At 41.2% G+C, this 19,648-nt stretch overlaps 1 protein-coding gene across 7 annotated transcripts in view; it reads right to left on the reverse strand.

Moving 5' to 3' along the window:
- arhgap17a (Rho GTPase activating protein 17a) overlaps positions 1-19,648 on the reverse strand; it is a 32,499-nt gene that overhangs the window by 10,182 nt on the left and 2,669 nt on the right. For 6 of the 7 annotated variants that reach the window (XM_085169442.1, XM_085169441.1, XM_085169447.1 and 3 more), the window contains exons 2-11: positions 14,791-14,830; positions 8,003-8,107; positions 7,764-7,796; positions 7,266-7,342; positions 6,450-6,561; positions 5,832-5,908; positions 5,527-5,644; positions 4,791-4,859; positions 4,535-4,616; positions 1,515-1,642 (exon numbers count right to left, since the gene is read on the reverse strand). In XM_085169442.1, coding sequence (XP_085025568.1) covers positions 1,515-1,642; positions 4,535-4,616; positions 4,791-4,859; positions 5,527-5,644; positions 5,832-5,908; positions 6,450-6,561; positions 7,266-7,342; positions 7,764-7,796; positions 8,003-8,107; positions 14,791-14,830 — 841 coding nt within the window. The remainder of the gene's footprint in view (positions 1-1,514; positions 1,643-4,534; positions 4,617-4,790; positions 4,860-5,526; positions 5,645-5,831; positions 5,909-6,449; positions 6,562-7,265; positions 7,343-7,763; positions 7,797-8,002; positions 8,108-14,790; positions 14,831-19,648) is intronic. The other variant, XM_085169443.1, reaches the window with a different exon arrangement.

The raw sequence follows: 19,648 nt of genomic DNA on the forward strand, positions 1-19,648 counted from the left end.
TCTTAAAGTGATCTGTCATCCCTGATAGGTTCCAGTCTGATAAAGAGCACAGAAACTCACCATAGTAAGTGTTCACTGCGGTATGATGCTAATAAGATTGCTGTTCTTATTTATTTGGCTTAAATGCAGCTGTTGACAAGACCGATCCCAAAATCCTCGCTCACTCTCTGGAGCAGTGCGTCTACGTTTTTCCAATAACGTTCTTGAGTGGTTCAGATCATATATCATCACCTTTGGAGATCAGCTGTCAAACAGTCGTAACACTTCCTGTGGTACTGCACGGGGCAGTTGTCTCGATCCGTTACTGTTCTCATTATGCATGCTGCCACTTGGCAACCCTATGAGACAGTAAAGCACTAATCACCGTAGTTATGCAGCTGATACATGCTACGTGCTAGATGACAACTCCCTTATTGCACTATTTCCAACCGATATTAACAAATGGACGAGCACATTTTAAACAAGCAAAACAGCAACAAGACAAAAATGGAAATTCTTCTAAAGCTGCTTTGGGCTGCTCCCTTATACACTGTTCAACTGCCCCTTAAGGCAAATATCTAATCATAAGTCAGCAAATCGATTAATTTAGGCGCATAGACATGATTAAGATGACCCGCTGAAGGTCAAATGAAGCATCAAGGCAGTTTAAGTGGCAGATGGGCTGGTCTGAGTATTTCAGAAACTGCTGATCTGCTGGCATTTTCCACCACAGTGCCACAAGTCGAATGACACAACCATGCTAACAGAGAAGCAACAGTAACTCAAATAACCACTCATTACAACCACTCCATGCAGAAGAGCATCTCTGAACCTTGAACCCGCTGAGCTACAGCTGCAGAAAGCCACACTCGGTACCACCCCTGTCAGCTACGAACAGGACGCAGAGGCTACATTTCATAAGAGAAAAACATGGCCTGGTCCAATGAGTCTTGTTTTCTATTGCAACATTTGGATGGTGAATCGGATGTAAACAACATTGTTTCAGGATGGTGGTGTAATGTTTGAGGGATATTTTTGGGCCACTTAGTACAACTGAACATTGTTTAAATGCCACAGCTTGAGTATTGTTGCTGACCTTCCTTTATGAACACGATGTACCCATTTTCTGTTAGCTGCTTCCAGCAGGACAATGCACCACGCCACAAAGTTCAAATCATGTCAAACTGGTTTCTTGAACGTGACAATGACTTCACTGTACTCAAATAACCCCCACAGTCACCAGATCGCAATCTAATGGAGCACCTTTGGGATGTTGTTTAATGGGAGATTCATATCATGGATGCACAGCCAAGAAATCTGCAGCAACTATGTGATGCTATCATGTCAATATGAACCAAAACCTTTGAGGACGGTTGCGAGCACCTTACTGAATCTCTGCCATAAAGCAACCACTTACTAATAAGGTTTAAATGAAAGTATCTGGTGACCGTATATCTTACTTCGATGATCCAAAGCACTTAAATTTCAATCAGTATCTCGTCCTCACTCCCTGCCACAATCTATAACTTCCATACCTCTTCCTTCATGCCCGTCTCTAGAAGCATCATGACACAAGCCTCTATTGGCAGGGCGATCTCCCTCCCACTCCTCTTCAGGTGTTCATCTAAACCAGTGCCAAACGCCGGCTTTTCCATCCATGAATCTGAATGTAAAGAGAGTTAATAATAAATAGAGAGGAGAAGAAAGGAGCAAAGAGTGGAATTAGAAACACATGAAAATATATAAAACATATAAGTGTGAGTAAGGCCTGTTACTGGTTTGGATGGTAGATATCTGGGTCAAAAACTTCCCCTTGGGCCATTTTGTTAAAAAAAACCCCAACCCCCCCCCCCTCAAAAAAAACAGTCTTGACTCCCCCTACAAGGTGTCGCCAAATAATAACCACATGCTCTCAGCCAACAGAAGTGACTGTTCGTCATCTTTATGTGTTTATGAGCGAGTGTGAGCACGTGAGCTTAAAGGCAAGTAAAGAGGGAGGGCCGGGGAAAGAATTTTGGGGTGGTGTGGGGCGCTCCAAAACCAGGTGGGTGTGTGTGGAGCTCATGAGTCATTGCCACATGCTGGGAGACCAGGCTAGTCTGTGTAAGACCACATGTGTTTAATGCAGAAAAAACAAACTGAGAGGAGACATCACAATCCTAAAATTTTCAGAGAGCCAAGGACTGTTGTTTAATGTCAGGACCCCTGTAAAGGTACAATAATTAATGTTTAGAGTTTATTTAACAGAAAAGAAAAATACTGTACTCATAAATATGATTATTTATTACATTTTCCAAAAAACTGAACTTAGAATTAACCCATTAAATATACAAAGGAGTGGGCACAGACTGGTGGAAGCCCCGCCATCTACAACAACAACAGCTAAGTGAGCTTTCCTGACTCATCACACTGCACTGGATACCTTTTTCAAAGTTTTGCAGTCTCCTTCTCTCCCCGTGAATAGACGAGGATGAACAGCTGAGGTAAACAGCGCACTGACCGCCTACACACTACAGATGAACGGCAGCCAGAGTTATTTGTCCTAAAACGGCCACCGTAGCTAGAGACATGGAGTTAATATGGAAAATACTCCAAAATATTTAATTAACACATATCCATTTTCATTTTATTCCTGATCTTTTGCTAAGTGTTGATAATATTCAACTATGTTATAACAAACAGTAATAGAAACTAGAGATGGACCGATCCAATATTACGTATCGGTATCGGTCCGATACTGACCCAAATTACTGGATCGGATATCGGCGAGAAATAAAAAATGTAATCCGATCCATTAAATATCAAAAAAGCACCTCACAAAGCTTGCTACAGGCGTAACTCGGCTCATAACCGTAGCACATTGCAGCAGTATGCGTCACTGATAGAGCCGCTGTGTGTATTTGTAGCCTTGCTAGCAAACCAGCATTTCATCTCCGAGGAAGTTTTCCCAGAGAGAAGTAAAGCAAGTGTGTAAGTTCATCTCTGAATGTTTGTAAAGCATTCCCACCTTAAGCTTAACAACAGATATATGGAGCGACTGCCTCTCTCTCTCTCTCTCTCTCTCTCTCCTGCTGCTACTTCAATCATGAAACTGCTTAATGATCAGCTGATCGGCTTTTCTGTCGAGAGTCCGTCTCTCTTCTTTGTTTTTGGCCCACTTCTCACCAGAAAGAGGAAACCAGCGGCTGAACAACAGCAGCACTATTAAGCTTGATAAGCTGTTGTTAGAATTTATTTAATATTACTTTCTACACCAGGATCGTTTTCTATGCAGCTGACGGCTGGTAACTGCAGGGGCGGATCTAGCAAAGTTTAGCCAGGGGGGCCGATAGGGCATGAACAGGGAAAAGGGGGCACAAAGACATGCTTTTCTTTCTTGTTCTCATTTAAAATATCTAGGTTTTAATAAATAATTATCTGACTCTTACACCCAAAGTTTTAATCTGATGTAAAATATATAGAAGTCCATTACTGTATATAGTAACTGTTAAGTCTAATATACCCTAGTAAGCTATACTACTTTTTCCTTTGGGAAGATACCATCTGTGCAGTCTGCAATTCTGTTGAAGAAAGATGTTGAATCTATTTAATTATTCTTGAAAAATAATTTCTTTCTGTGCATTTTTCCCCCAGCATCAAATTAAATTTGATTACATCGATTAAGCATCATGAGGAAGAGGGTGGTTCCCTATTTTTTTTTTTTGCTGGGAGTTTGCAACCCTATTAGTTAGGTTGCTTGATATTTCTGCTAAGTACTCTTTAAAATACCAGAATAGGGAGGATGGAGTAGGTTTACGTTTATTAGATTGATCAGTATTGCTGAACTATGAAATATTTTGTTGTATTTTTTACATACAGGTATAACAGAATAGCTTTAGTGTTGTTATTTATTTAAACTTGAGTATAAACTTATACAAAATGCAGCAAGATATTAAAAAAAACGTTTTATTGATTAAAAAACACACTATATCGGATTCATATCGGTATCGGCAGATATCCAAATTTATGATATCGGTATCGGACATAAAAAAGTGGTATCGTGCCATCTCTAATAGAAACAGGGTCAAGTGATTGTCCTAGAGCAGCCAGCGTCGTTAAGATTATGCACTCGAATTTGACAAGGTAAGAAGACAGAATTCAGTTGACTGCAATCTGTAATCTATTGACATCTAGTGGTGATATTTTACACACTGTACCTTTAACAATGACAAAAAGTGGGGAAGAAAAAGAGATTGGCGGGATGTAACTGAAAGCAGCGGTTTTGGATTTCTTGAGTCAGCTGAGAATGAAAACCTGATTCTCCTCATTGCAAGTCAGGACACATATGAGTGAATTTCCATGTAAAGTAGATATTTAAAGGGGGAGCCAACAAAACGAGTAAACAGAGGTTTCTGCTGGGAAGGAGGTACAGGAGGTTCCTCCAAGAAATAAGCAAAAGGGTCACGTCACATGTTATGCATGGGAAAGTGACTTTTTTTTCCCCCCCCATAACAACGTTGCACTATTTTGTGTTAAACAGGTGTGTGTGCTTAAAGCATGTTTGCATATCTTATACCTTGCTGAGCCTGGATGGTTGGCAAGACACTCTCCAGAACAGTGAGAGACTTTCTGTGGTAATCTGCCTGAGCTTCTAAGAGCTACAGAAACAGAGAGACACACACAGCAGAATAATAAGAGCAGTAAAGTACATGACAGCAAAGTAAATACAAACAGCTTGCCAAGCATCCGCCCCACAGCTACTCTGCAGCTGTGAACGTTCCCACGGAAAGTCATGCAACAACAGCACCGGCTTGTTGACACAGTGAACTCACCGTTACGAAATAGTGGGCATAGTCGCCTTCTTTTGAGAAAAAACTGTACATGTCGGCAGCAAGCTGATCCTGTTGTAGAAGAAACAAAAAGGCATGATGTTAGATATATAAAGATGATGTTAAGTTATCATTTATAAGGGAAAACAGGGGAATTAGTGAGGCTATTTAAAGAGGATCATATCTACTAGTGTCATCCCTCGAATGAAAAAGTGCTTCAGGTGGCACAAGTTCAGGCGTCAGTGGCCAGTTAAGCTTTGCACAACTCATAAATCCTAAGTTTTAATGAAAGTTCTGTACTTCCTGGACAGAGAAACACATCATGGAGCCATGACACTAAAGTCACCAGTGACTCAGTTCAGTAGATGCACACAAACACACAGAGAGCTGACAGGACAGAGTCAGTTTGCATGCGTCAGCAAACCGGCCATTCCAAGGGTCTTGGGATGTCCAGTTGTTGCTCTAATGAGTTTACTCCCAGGCCTATTTCCAGTTTCTTTTACTCAGATCACTTTAACTCTGCTATGTGATTGCTTTTAAGCCCAAGTAGACTTAAACACATCAAGTAGCCATGAATAAACCAGTCTACATTTAATGGCATCAGTTGAGTTACATTATCAATCAGGTCATGACCTTGCAAGTGGCATTTCTTCGATACGGTCCTGATTTGACATGACTGGTAGTTTGCCTTGATATAGACTTGCAGAAATGAATCAGTATGTTTGCACATAAAGATTACCTTGCAAAGCTCCACTTTGTTCATGGCCTCATCCACCTCTTCCTTGAGTAAGTCAGCCTTGGCCGTCAGTGCTTGAGTGTTTGTTCCTGAGATTATTGACTTGGTTGCCTGCAACCATCTGAATACGGAAAGAAAAGAGGAAAAAGTAGGAAATGCAGACGGCAATCTAAAATGTGGGCGCTGTAAAAAAGTTAATGCCTGTGAATAAATTTGATTTATGCTACTGTGTTAGCAGTTCCAGGTATTTTAGAATGCATCGCCTAACAAGCAGAAAGACATTCAGACACACTGAGCTGTAGACACACCTTGCTCTGGCAGAATCATAGTCCAACACCAGTTTGGCCAGCTGTTTCCTCTGCTTCAGGATGTTAGGGATTTCCACCTAAATGAATGGTTAAAACGCACCAAGCTTAAGAAAATATACCTCTGAAGAAAACCTGCATGACTATTAGAGGTGGAATAAAATATGGTAATTGTTAAATGGACTGGTTCTTATATAGTGCTATTGTACTCTAGTTAAGAACTCAGAACAGCTTTAAAAAACGTCTCATTCACTCATCCACACAAGCACTTTTTCTATGCCTAAGTGCTTACTATCCAATATTCACACTCTGGTGAATTGATCAGGAGCAACTCGGGGTTCAGTATCTAGGACATGGATACTTTGGCTAGTATTATAAGGACTGGGATGTTTCGAAAAACACAGGACAATCACCATAATGGGTCACCGCTCTAGCAACTAGCTGCTTTTTACTAATAAGCATTCGTTCATTTGGAGTTGGGCAGCACAAAGCAAGAGAAAATTAATCATATAAAGTATAAATGAGACCAGTAAAGTAGAGAAATGGGTGCTGCTGCTATTTTAGCCATTCAAAAAGCAGTTTCTTTATATTAAGTTAATATTAATGCATAGGGTTTCTGACCTCAGCTAACTGGCTAAGTGGATCCAGAACGTCCTTCTCTATCTGCAGCTCATGTTGCATCAGCTCTGATGCCAGGCGATTCTCTGCATCTCCGCACACCTCCATCATTTTCCTATTGACAAGCACATGAAGAGAGAGAGACAGGCCTGTTAAAATCAAGCAAAGTCACACATATGCCTCATTAACATATCTGCACTAACAGATGTGGATGTTAGGTCCTCTGTAACCAGTGTAATCACACGTGTTCTTTGCAAAATGGAATTTACATAACAGCACAGAAGGACCACAGTCTGCGTAACCACAGCCAACAGCTGAGAACAAAACCAGGTCACTGTGATGTCATCATTTCTAGCCGCTAAAAGCCAGGAGCACAAAGTGACCTAGTGACACTTTATCTACAAGTGAATCAGTTTTGAGCTGCAGTTTTCCCAGATATAAAACCTATAAGCCTTGACACGAGAAACAGCGAGTTCCAGATATCAATAAAACTGTTGGCATGATTGAATCACAAGTGCAAGCAGACTCTCATACTTCCCCTTCCTTATTCTTTCCAGACAGACTCATAGCTGCAGTGTAGATTTGTAGACATCTACTTTCTAGATCCTCAACTACTCTGCGTATGAGCGCCAGAATAGCTGATCTGATTCTTCTGTAAGGGAACTGCTGAAAGCCCCTGACAGACAAACAAAACCGGGAAGGCCGCTTACCCTGAATGTGAGCATTTCACACTCTCTGGGGTGCTTCTGCTTTATATCGGCAACCGTTGCCTTGACAAGGCAATTGGATTTCTGGTGTGTCAATCAATCACACACTCACCCTATTAAGGAGTCTTCTCCCAACTGGCTTCCACCTTCAGTCATTGCCTGGGACAGTGCCGTGAGGGGAAGCTTTTTCTGTTGTGTGTTTAGTGGAGAAAAAATGCAAACAGTGATTAGATGCGGGTGCACAAACACATGAACTTATGGATACAAGGTCAAGCCAATGGAAAACTGGTTTAGGACTTTCCAATGAACAGCGTAAATTCAGAAAGAGGAAGCGAGCTTTTTGAGCAGAAGAGGGAAAAAAATAGACGATGAATACAATTTAAGACGAAAACTAAGGAAGTGACACATCTGCTAAATGACAGCTTATTTTTACAGTTATATGATTTACATCAGCGAATAAACACTGATGTGTGTGCAGCATCCTGTTTTTAAACGAGAGAATCCCCAAAGACGAGCGTGTCATGCATAGTGAATGAAGATGACAGATGCTGGAAATGGGAAATGGAGCAAGTGGTGCTGAGGATTGGAGAAGTGGAATAAGTGCTTTTACCTGACCATTTCCTGTATAGAGGCGTGGTACAGACTGAGGTGGATATTTTGGGTGGTGTAGGGTAGAAAAACAAAACAAAAGAGAAATTATAGATTGTGCTTCCTACTGTGGACACATTCAAGGAAAAAAATATATATAAATAAAAAAGAACCCGACGTGTGTGGGAGGAACAGCTAAATCCTGGAACAGCTGCTTGATTTGCTTTAACAGGTTTTATAGCCACAAACTTGATGGCTTACATGTCTCTTCTCTGCCTCTGCACCGATGTGTCCCTGTAGACACGACACCATCTTTTTGTGTGTGTTGTGGGACACCACGCGTACCAGCTCCATGCGCCGTTCGATCTGTGCACAAGACATACAAGAAGAGATCTTAGGCAAATAAAGAGCTTTTTGCTGAGGTAGAAAGAGCACACTGAGAACACAAACACCCAGAAATGTTATACTTTATCACAATTAGAAAAGGAGACAACCATATTTTTATTTATACAGCGCCAAATCACCACAACAGTCGTGTCAAGGCGCTTTGTATTGTAAGGTAGACCCTACAATAACGCAACAGAGAAAAACACAATGAGCAAGCACTTTGGTGACAGTGGGAAGGAGAAACATCCAGCAGAACCAGGCTCAGGCACTCCTTTAGAGTACTTCACATGATTCACGAGCCACCACATCATCCTCTACCTGTCTACATTTCATTTATCTTCTGATTGGCTGCCCATCACAAACAGAAGGTTTAAACAGCAGCTGGGTAGGTCTGCAGTGATCACAGCCAGAACCATGAGAGGGATATTAGCTGTCACTAACATTATATAGAGCCACAAGCTAACCAACTCAGAAGTGGCCGACACCCAACTTCCAAGGTAACTGGAACGCAGCAATGAAGATTTTAGTTCAGAGACAGAGAGAAAATTCAGTTGATACACAACTTGACACAGCTCTGCCCCCACTAGCAGCTGAAGCAGCGTATGTTTACAACACTGAGCAACACTTTAAGGAAGCTTGGAAAGTGCACATGTTAAATGCTAATATAGCCACTGTGGCTACTAATAGAATAATAATGCAGCAGTTAGGCAGCAAATCCAGACTGAAGCTGAGGAAGTCTATCAGCGGCTAGACAAACAGTCGGAGCCAACCTCTGATAGCGTGGAAATATGATGCCAAGTAACCAGAAGCACAGCACGACCTCAGACAACAAAACTATTTTCCTCGTCTCTGCACTACCTAAGAGAACATTGAAATGTGTCAAAAATACATTACAGTTATGTTACTGTACATCCACCACTGTGTTAGACTAATAGTGCTGTCACTGATGTTACTGTCTGTACTGGCCTATGCAAACACTAAACATAGTGTCAACCACTGTAAAAGGAAAAGTATAACCAGCCTCTTTAAAGAACTTTAGATTAATCTCATCAACCCCACTAACTTGTCATCACAACCCAACATGGCAGAGCGCCCAGCTGAGGGCTAATGAGCTCCAGCTCCATGCAGAAATATGATTTGTGATGGCCTTGTCAGGGTCAGGGGTCAAAGTTCAAGCATGACTGATAAGGCCTGCTCCTGCGGAGCAACGCTGGAATGTTATCTTCGAAACACGTGACTCATCGGAAATGTCTTCCCAGCAGCGCCCACCGAGATGTGACCCATGGCGAGCAGCTCTTTGGCTTTGAAAAGGCTTTTTTGATTACACAGACTTTCTCCTGTTTACTCGGTTGACTCCACAGATCCACTCTGTGCCTTTAGCCTGACACCAGATATAATACTGTCATTGATTGAAGTTACAGCTATTCAGGATGAAGGACAGAGGCCGCAGGGCCACTATTCACTATGCTTGTCGTGCCAGGTGTCTGACCGCGATGGTCAGCGTCAACATTAGGCTGACTGTCGCTAACCCGTGAATGGAAGGGCTGATGGCGAGTTACTGTTCACATGTACTTAGAAGTCTGGTGAACACAGCATGACAACGCAAGGAATTGGTTAAAGTTGGCCTTACTTGTGAAGAATGGAAAAGCAACTTCACAGAACAGGTTTCTACTGAAGTGAGAAATCAGAACTCTATAAATGTCTCAAAGTGCTAAACATGCACTTACGAGATGTTCAAATTATACAGGGGAACAGTGAGATCTAGACGGTAACACGAACAGAAATGGAGGGAGGCGAATTCAGGAGGAGAGTAAATCAAATACCGCACAATTGTGTTCCAAAAACAGAATAGAGTCGGAACGCAGGAACTGCACAGCAGATATCCGCCTCCGTGTGCCGCCCCGTCCCTCTCCTCGCGCTCTTATGTCAGTACCGACCCATGGTGGCCCCCGGCATTCCTAAAACAGCTGGCTTAAATACAATCTAACCAAAACACACACATGAACACAAGGATACACGCGTTATAGGCTTGGGAACAGTGATTAGACCCAGTTCATTTAGTGCCTGGTACAAAATCATTCAGGGGATTCCCCTCCCTATGCTCTAGAAGGGCCTAAATTCCTGTGTGGGTGTATGGGAAATGTTTGGATTACATGGCAGGAACCTTCTTCCTTACATTGTTAGAAAGTGGGGCCAGAGAAAGAATAAATTATCCTGAGGAGTCTTGGCAGATCCGAAAAGAAGCTGAAAAGCAGCGGGGCATGTTTTTTTCCCCTCCTGCCGTGTGATGAGGTCAATACTTGGTCAATCCCATGATGCGTCATAGGAAAGGGAATCCCAATAATATGTAGGAGAGACAGGGAGGAAAAAGACAGACAGTGGATGTGTTTATTTATTGGTTCCTAAGAGAAATGATGTTAACATGTCTGAACATGTCCTGAAAGAGCAAAAAATAGCTAGAGATGACGCATTAAGGGTGGAATTATTCAGTAAGCCTTGGATGGGAAACAAAATATTCTTTGTTTGCAGGAGGGATCAATGACAGAAGTGTTCAAACAGGTGGCTCCAAACTTATTACACTGGCAACACGATATTTCTGAAGTACTTCTGCAGTACCCATGTGGACTGATGCTATATGCAGGGAAGAAGAAATGGGCAGGCAGCTGGCACAGGAATGCTGGCTGACTCTTTCCCACCTTGGAGGATCAAGCAGAGGACCGCTTTGAGGCAATCGAGCTAAGAAAGAAGCTGACTGTAAAGTTTCCATAAGTACTGGACTGACAACTGAAAAGATGGAAAAGGAGAGAAACAGTTCATGAGCTGAAGCATAGCACAACACCCGTCAAACATAGTGGAGGCATGTAAGGCTGCCACTGGAACTACGTCACTAAGATATACTGATAATGTGACTGCTGATAGAAGTAGCAGGATGTTGTGAAGTGCACAGGGTTGTACTCTCTGCTCAGCTTTAGCCAAATCCTGAAAACTGCTTGGACAACACTTCAGAGTGCAAATGGGTAATGACCCAAAGCTTACAGCAGAAGCAAGAGTTTCTCAAGGAAAAGAAGTGGGTTCTTTTCAATAGCCAACTGAGTCATGTGATCTCAGTCCAACAGCGCATGCTTTCCAGTTATTAAATACAAAACAGAATGGAGAAAGGCCCACAAACAAGCAGCAGCTGAGGACCTGGCAGAGCATCCCAAGAGAGGAAATACAGCATTTAGTGACGTCCATGGGCTCTTGACTTCAGACAGTCACAGACTCCAAAGGAATTTTATCCATCCGAAGCCTTTGAAATGTGGGACGACATATAAAAATGGTTCTGAATGTCTGCAATTCAATTACACCATGTTTCATTTCAAACTCACTGTAGTGGTGTACAGATGCAAAAAAAAGATTGTGTCTTTGCTCAAATACTTTTTGAACCTGACTGCACTTTGTTCTGCATTCTGTGTCTTTCTCTTGTTTTGCATATATTCTTCTTGATTGTGTACATTTCCCCTGTGTGTTATTTTTGCCTGGTGTCTTATCATTTATATTTTATTCCTGCATAGTTGGCATTGAGCAACCACAATTTTGTTCTACATGTATAACGAATAAAGAGCTATTCTTTTCTATTCTATTTTGTTCTAATCTAAGCTGCTTCTCAGACAGTACTTCCATCATCCCTCATTACATAAAGAGATTAATCAAAGTGCCATTAATTAAAACCAAATATATTACAGACAAACTTAATAAAGACACAAATAAGTAAAACATGAACATAGGCACAATAGCAGATTAATAATAAGCAGTGATTACGTAGGGAATTTGATTATCTCTAGCCAGACACTCAGGAACAAACTGTCCACCTTCATCTAATGTAGGTTTGAGTCAACACTAATGGGTTACCATGCCAACATGCAGGCTTTAACTGGATTTTATGAGTGGACTGGAGCAAAATAAACTACTAAGAATACTTGCCTGTACTTACAATGGTCATTCTTGTTATCACTGGTCCTTGTTCCTATTGGGGATGTACTAAGCAAACACATCTATGACATCTATCTATAATGAGACTTAAACTCGATATTTAACTGGAAGCTATTTAAGGATCTAAAAAACTGGAGCACTGGTTTATCTTTACTTGTTGTTCATCCATATTCTACCAGTGGCATTTTGAATGAGTTACAGTGGTTGCAAATGGGCAGCAAGGCTTGCAACATGACAGTATAAAAAAAACAAAAACATGAATGAGAATTCTTTCGACTCACTGCTTGGATACAAAGATGCAATGAGGATTTTCTTACTGCTTTGATGTGGCCACACTTAGCTCTATACAGTACATCCAAACAAAGTTGTTGTTGTTTTATGAGGGTATGTATTAGAACCTAAGTGGATATTAATTAAGTGTATAGACAATCATTATGTTAACTAATGTATCTTACTAGCGTTTTAAGTCATGCTCAGAAGGCCCTTGAGAGAAATGAGAAATTAACAATACTCAACACATCTACTGTTAAAGCAGAGTATTTGTTGCTGTAGTGGCTATACAGTAGGTGGGATTAAAAGCATTTTTGGAAATTATACATTATCACTGGGTATTAACAGAAGATGTACCACAACAAATAAAACTGTCTTCTGCAAAAACATTAGGACAACACAAAAGTTGTAGGTTTTCAACTTACTAAGAAACAAACAGAGAATTCCTATTTTGAGACAAGAAGTGAAAGCAGCCTTCGTAGGAATTAAAGGTGATTGAGTCGCCATCTCTGAGTGACTCACTCCATTATTCTTTATCAGAAAGATCTGAGAGACTGATTCCAGAAAAACAACTGCTGATTTCCAGACAGACGTAGAACAACAGTGTCTTTGAGGAGCGGTCAAAGTCAATTGTCAGAAAAATATAACTTCCTTTCTTCAGTGAAAAAGCACCTCAAGCGGTTAAAGTCACCACTGTTGTCCACTTGAATTATAGTAAGTCCAGCTGGCTCTGAATCGGATGTTCTAGCTGTCACTCAAATGTGTATTTTGTCCATATGAGGCTCACTTTATTTTCACATCCATCATCTCTCATTTACTGTTCTGTCAGTGCTGTTGGTTTAGATAATCAGCAATATAAGGTGACAGTGCAGAGACCAATGAAAATAGAGGGTGATGGACATTGCATCTCTTTGCAGGAAGTAGTGCAAAGGCAGCCGAGCTTCCTTGACAGTTTATATTCATCTCCCATTAAAACAGAGACCATGTTCACTGCTGGAATGTCTTTGCTGAGCAGCCAGCATTCTGCCCCAGCCCCACCTGCTGTCCAATTTTTTTATGAAATAAATTAAATATTACAAACAAGAGAGCTCTTTTCAAGCATGTTCACATTAACGTTAAGTAAACATTAAATCAGCTTAATCGTAACACCATTCAACACTGGACAAACTTAGCCTAACAAAGCTGTCTCCTACCTGTTCAGTCACATGAGGACAGTAACCTCCTTGCATCTACAGAAATCAGTGGCTGCACAGAACTTTTACATATTCTGTGACCGACTGCAGCTTGTGTCTGGAGTGTGAGGGTGTTGTGAACTTCTGTCTCTGTAGGCAGCAACAGATACGTGATTTTCAAGACTTATCACAGTTAATTGCTATATTATCAGAAATAGACTGCATGTAGTTGCCAACTCGACTGCAACATTCAATTGCAGACTGACTGACATTTATCTCTTTTATACAGCATTTATCTTGTGTGGGTATTGTACAGTCTGACTGCTGTCGAGATCGAGTTCCTACGACAGCGATCAGTCCTACACTGTGGCTGTGACTGTCGCATGAAGCAGCAACAAAATGGCAAATTTATAGTATTAATCGGCTGAAGCTGAGAATTCTTGAGCAACTGTTCTCCAGCCCCTCTGAAAGTCTTGCAGTGTTTCTGGTTTGGTTTCAGTCATTTTCTATCCAGTCTTTGTAGATGCCCATTTACAGATACATTTTTTTTTTCAACTTGTTGCACAAGTTGGCAGGTGTAAAAAACCATCTAGAGCCAATTTATGTCCTTGAGAGACAGAAACGAAATCCAGCAAAGAAATGACAGAGCACCTGAAAGGCATCTGGACCTTCAGTTGATCCAGTTACTGTTTGCTAAAGCAGAATCTGAAATGGTATCAATTTTAGTTTGGCTGTCAAGAAGTCATTCGTGGGGAAGGAAAACAGGGAGAAAAGGCTCGAGGACTCGGTAGCAAGAGGTGATGAACCCAAAAGGGAAATTTTTGGTTCCCAACCGGCAGCAGCCTTATATATCAGATATTTCAACAAAGCACTGCATGTATTTTTTATTTTTATAGTCAAACATAAAGAAATGAGGGGTGACTCAAGACTTTTCCACAGCATTGTACATCTAATACTAATGACAATCAGTTATACACTACTACAGAATACTTTAGAGATTTCAGTAGACGATAAGCTAAAGCTCAGTGTCAGCACCACAGTGGAGTCCTGGATTCAATACTCAGTGCATTTGAGAGCACTCCTGGTTCCTTATTGAGGAACATGTCATCAATTCACCTGTTCCAAATATTTGAATTGTAGAGATGTAAATAAAAACTAATTTCATACAAAACACAGACACAACTGCTTGACACATACGCCCACATTGAGAGCTGGTCAGAGCTCTATAGTGTCCGGTTAATGATTTACCTGCAGGAGGTCATCACTGAGAACTTCTGTTTTCTCTGCTCTGTGGGTGAGAAAAAATAAACAAGAGAGCACAAATTAGCACTGACAGATGACGGCAGACAAGTGGTTCAATACACTTCGAAAAATATCTGAGGGAAATGACGTTAACCCTGAAACGCTGGCTTCCACAGTTAAATTAAAATCAAAGCTGTGCCCTTGGAATCTGTGGGAATGTTGAAAGAGTGTGTTGATCTTTTTAGTTTGTTTCCATGGCTCAAGCAGTCAAGCAAGTCACGTTTCTCTTTAAACTTGAGCGTGTCCTTAAACTGAATAAAACGAGCAACAATACAGAAGGTGTGTTTCTGTTTACTCTTTCAGTTTCTTGTTTGCTCAACAAGCCTTGATTTCCTTAAGCTGCAGGAGCTCAGACTCATGTCTTCATGCGCACAGCATGCAGCCCTGCTCTGCCTGAACTATTAATAGCAAACTAATAGTTGGACTTGAAGAGGTCAGACAGATTAGATTCACTTAAAGAGAGAAGGCTGGGAAAACACAGGCACACCTCAGACTGCTTGTTAATGCCTTCACACGGGGTGGTGGCTTCTTGTTAGAGAGAAGGGACAGTTTACTGCCTGTTGTATTGTTATTTTTTTCCTTGTGTGCCATAGTTATATTGAGCTCATACAAGCAATACTTCCAATGAATAAGTGCTGTATTTTAGCCAACATCCGAATTTCTAGGGATGAACTAATAAATGGTTGTGAGTCAAGCAAGGGAGGCATGACATTTAAGCAGTCTACACTGATGCATTTGTGCCCAATTATTGTGCAAACTTTTCCAAGTGCAGGTTCAGTCCTCCAACTGAGAGAACCTGAAGACGGTCATTTGCCTGAATTTTGGGAGATTTGAGCTCTAAACAAATCCTGGGCCCTCCTCCAAAAACTGCTCTCTATGAACTATGGTAACCTCCACACAGCTGCTTTCAATTACCACACAGAGGCAGGGAGCAAGGAGAAACGGACTGACAGAGAAGGGACCACAGGTTTGGGGTCCGAAGGAAAGACGCACAAATAGGGTAATCCATTTATTTATTTATGTTTTTCAGAGGTGATTAGGGGGGAGTTAAAGACTCCAAACCAGAATAATCTGGAATCTGAGATGAATGGAAAGATGCTCTCCAAAAGAAAGCCACAGTAAAACATCTAATAACCCACAGAAACCTACAGACAAGACTTCAACATAGATGTGGAAAAACGCAAACGCCCCCCACCCACACCCACACACACACACACACACAGTAATGTGCACACATGCAAAAAGTGATTACAAAACCACAATATGCAATCCATGTTTTGGTCTAGTGTACATGCTGGAGCGCTCTTGGTGTGGTCCTGATCTTAAAAATCAAGTACTTTTCCCTTCATTGCAACACTACAGATCACACCCTTGTGCCACTTGGTTATGTCTAGAATCATTTTTAATTAATTCAATTTTAGATTAAATATGTTAGCAACCAAAGAAATCATAAGGAGGTTTTGAGAGCCAACCAGTTGGAAAATACAGGCCTGTGTGATTGAGGCCTAAGCTGGCCAAGTGGTGCTACCGTTTCACAGATCATTAAATAGGGCATACTATCCAACCAGTTTGTTCAATTGTTCATGTAGATGCTGCAAGACATCCTTGGTTTAGGTCCCTTGCCTGTTTAAACCCCTAAATATATCATTTTATTGTTTTTCTGTTGCAAAAACTGAATGAATGCAAAGGTTGAGGTGTTGCACTCACAGCCCTGTGATTTCATCAGCAATTTCCAGTTGCTGGCCTAAATGTAGCTGGTTGAAAGAATATGCATCATATTTCTGATTGCTAACACAAAGGATCATATTAATAATAAAAAATAAGAAGTGACTACACTTCTAGGGTACCTCAACAAAAACTGTGGGAAAGGCACTTTAAAAAAAACTCACTGCCATATTCATGCCATTTAAACACATCCATTTTGCATCTGGCCCAATTAATGACATGTGTGATTTATGAGCTGAATCAAAACCAGACTAAACCATTTACAAGCCAAGAGAAACACAAGAAGTTGACTGGTATCCCTGAGCTCCGCTTCCTGATGCTGATGTGAACAAAGAAACCTGGTGAGGTGTGTTTATGACGTGTCCACTCGTGGAGACGCTGGCATTTCACCTGAAAGCAACACTTTAAACCTTTAAATGCAGTGTCACAGAGTCAAAAATAGGCTGTGTGCAGCCAGATCAGAGGACAAACAACAAACAAAACAATAATTGTTTTGCCAGCATCATCTGACTGACAGTGAATAGAGCTGACCCCGACGTGCCTCACTGAAGCAGCAGCCTTTGGAGAAAAGTGTGTCAACTGTGCGCTGCATGTGACTTCTTAACAACAAGAGCGCCTCGCTGCACGGCCGTGGATGCTGCTTGTTCAGAATGGTAACCATGGTGATCTACTATGAACGCAGAAAGCGATTAAGCAAAGCCGTGAGCACAATACAGCGGCTGTTACCGGCCACTCAACACAGTCACTAAACTCAGGAGCCAAAAAGGGTCTGCACTTACAGCAGCAACAGTTGGCAGCTTAAGGCATACGGTAATGGATACTGGGCCTAGATGAAAGGAGCTGGAGGTATAATGGAGTGACTCAGCTCATACGGCGCATCTAATGTGGCTGATTACGTAAGCTGATAAATTAACCTGAAGCATAAGATGGGGACGAACAGCAAAGATGTATAGAGACAGATCAAGATAAAGCTAACCACCAATATTCATATCCAAATGTTATAATAATAACTAGGTAATTAAACTACAGTCCAGTGTGCAAAACCGTAAAAGGGATGCAAACAACAATTATTTTCTTGATTCAAAAGTCTCAAATACGACAGAAAGTTGCAGAAAATGAGTTTTAAAAATTATTTTGTCAAACTGAAACTTAAATAAGCTCCATGTTTGCTATTAGAGTAATTACTGTGGCTGTGTGCAATGAAGTGCCATCTCATTGGCTTTGAAATGGTTGCTTTGAAATTGCAGCAACCACTCATAATTAGCTGCCATCTTCAAAGTGACTGTGGTGCATCAAGACGTAGATTAAACTGCTATAAGGTAGAGTCACCTGCTACAAAGCCACATGTGCACACGAGATGTGCTCTTCAGCGCAGACTGACTCAGATTGACTGCAACGTGCCGGCAAATTAGCAATCAGTGTGAGTCAGACTGTAGCTGGGTGGAGACAGGTTACCTCCGACCAGACGACCTTGCGATAAATTGGACGCTGGGTTACTTATGGTTGCTGGGATATTTAAAAGTAGAATTGCAGCAGAGCCTTGGAACCAGATGCCCCAATTGTTCACTCATTATGCATTTATACACGACTCTGCATTCAATCATTAGTTATTACTAGGCTCTGGCTCTCTCTAAAGTGTGCTTTTTATTTTGTCCTCTCTTCCTCCCCTCACCCCAACTGGTCATGGCACATGGCTGCATCCTCCCTAAGCCTCGTTCTACTAAAGGTTTCATCCTGTTAACAGGGAGTTTTCCTTATCACTGTCGCCAAGTGCTTGCTGAAAGAGGGACGTCTGATTGTTGGGATTTTCACTGTAAAGTTGTATGGTCTCTATTTTTCAATATAAAGTGCCTTAATGTGAGTGCTGTTGTGATTTGGTAACATATTAATTGAATTGACTCCACACTCAACCAAGCAAGCAACTATACTTTTAGTCAATCACCAAATGCAAAAAATATTCAGTGCAATCACTTGACAACCACCAGTTTTTCCCCTGGTGACAGGCAGTTTTCTATGTTATTTGAACTTTTTTATGATGGAACCATTATTGAGACACATGGTAGTGATCTTGTTAGTACACTGTCATTTTAAGTCTTTGAGATGTAGCGCTTGGTTTTAAGCAGCGCTTGGTTTTAAGCAGCACTTGGAAACAGCAGCCTAACCTTGCACGTATAGCTTACCAGTGCCACAGAGGCATCCCAGCTGATACATGCCATTGTTCATGTGGAGGGGGAACGCCCAGAGTCACCTATCTTTGTTAGCTCTACGGTGACATTTTGTTGATTCCTGTAGGGAGAGTTTCTTTTCAACTTGAGCCTCTCTCAAGTCGATCAAGGACTTTCAAATACAATGCATAATTAAATTGCATAACACTCAGCTATGTTGTTAGATATAGCATCAAAAGAGGATTATATAATATTGTTGTTTATAAAGCCAGTCAATTATTAACAATGGGGGAGGAGGATAAAAGTGTTGATGAAAACAGTGCAAGCAGAGAGGATGATATTTAAAAGTATTTGTCAATGTGCTGACCGCACGCTTGGGAGAATAAAGGCACACAACAAAGCAGCTATAATTAAAAGAGATGCAAGTGACTGTAGCAATCTACCTCTGCAACCCAGATAATGTCACACACATCTAAATTTAGTTGAGGTGGTAAGCAGTGGGGTGTGCCAACATGCTTAACTTGAAAAACTCTAAACATTTGAGATGTTTTTCTGGTTCATCTATGTCTGAGTTCCCACACATACATGTGCTTGTCTCCCACTTCAGCACCACCCATTATTGCCAAAGTGTTACTGTCACTTTAGTTCCTGACATCACCACGAAACACAGATAAGATCTGTGACGCACATTTCCAGCTCCTTATGCTTTATTCTCTAACAAGAGTAGATCTCTGATTCAAAATAATTCTTATCTTAGGCTATGCTTTCATCAACTATCAGAACAAGGCGTTTAGGCTCCATGTAAGCCAGCTTTCTTCTGAATATAAAATTTGAATGGCAGGTTTGTGGGTTTGATGCGTGCCTTAGATATTAAGGATATATGCTCTCTCACAAGTAGAAAAACTGTCTGAAAC

Source organism: Neolamprologus multifasciatus, chromosome 8 (genome assembly GCF_963576455.1).
Source record: "Neolamprologus multifasciatus chromosome 8, fNeoMul1.2, whole genome shotgun sequence".
Classification (NCBI taxonomy): Eukaryota; Metazoa; Chordata; class Actinopteri; order Cichliformes; family Cichlidae; genus Neolamprologus; species Neolamprologus multifasciatus.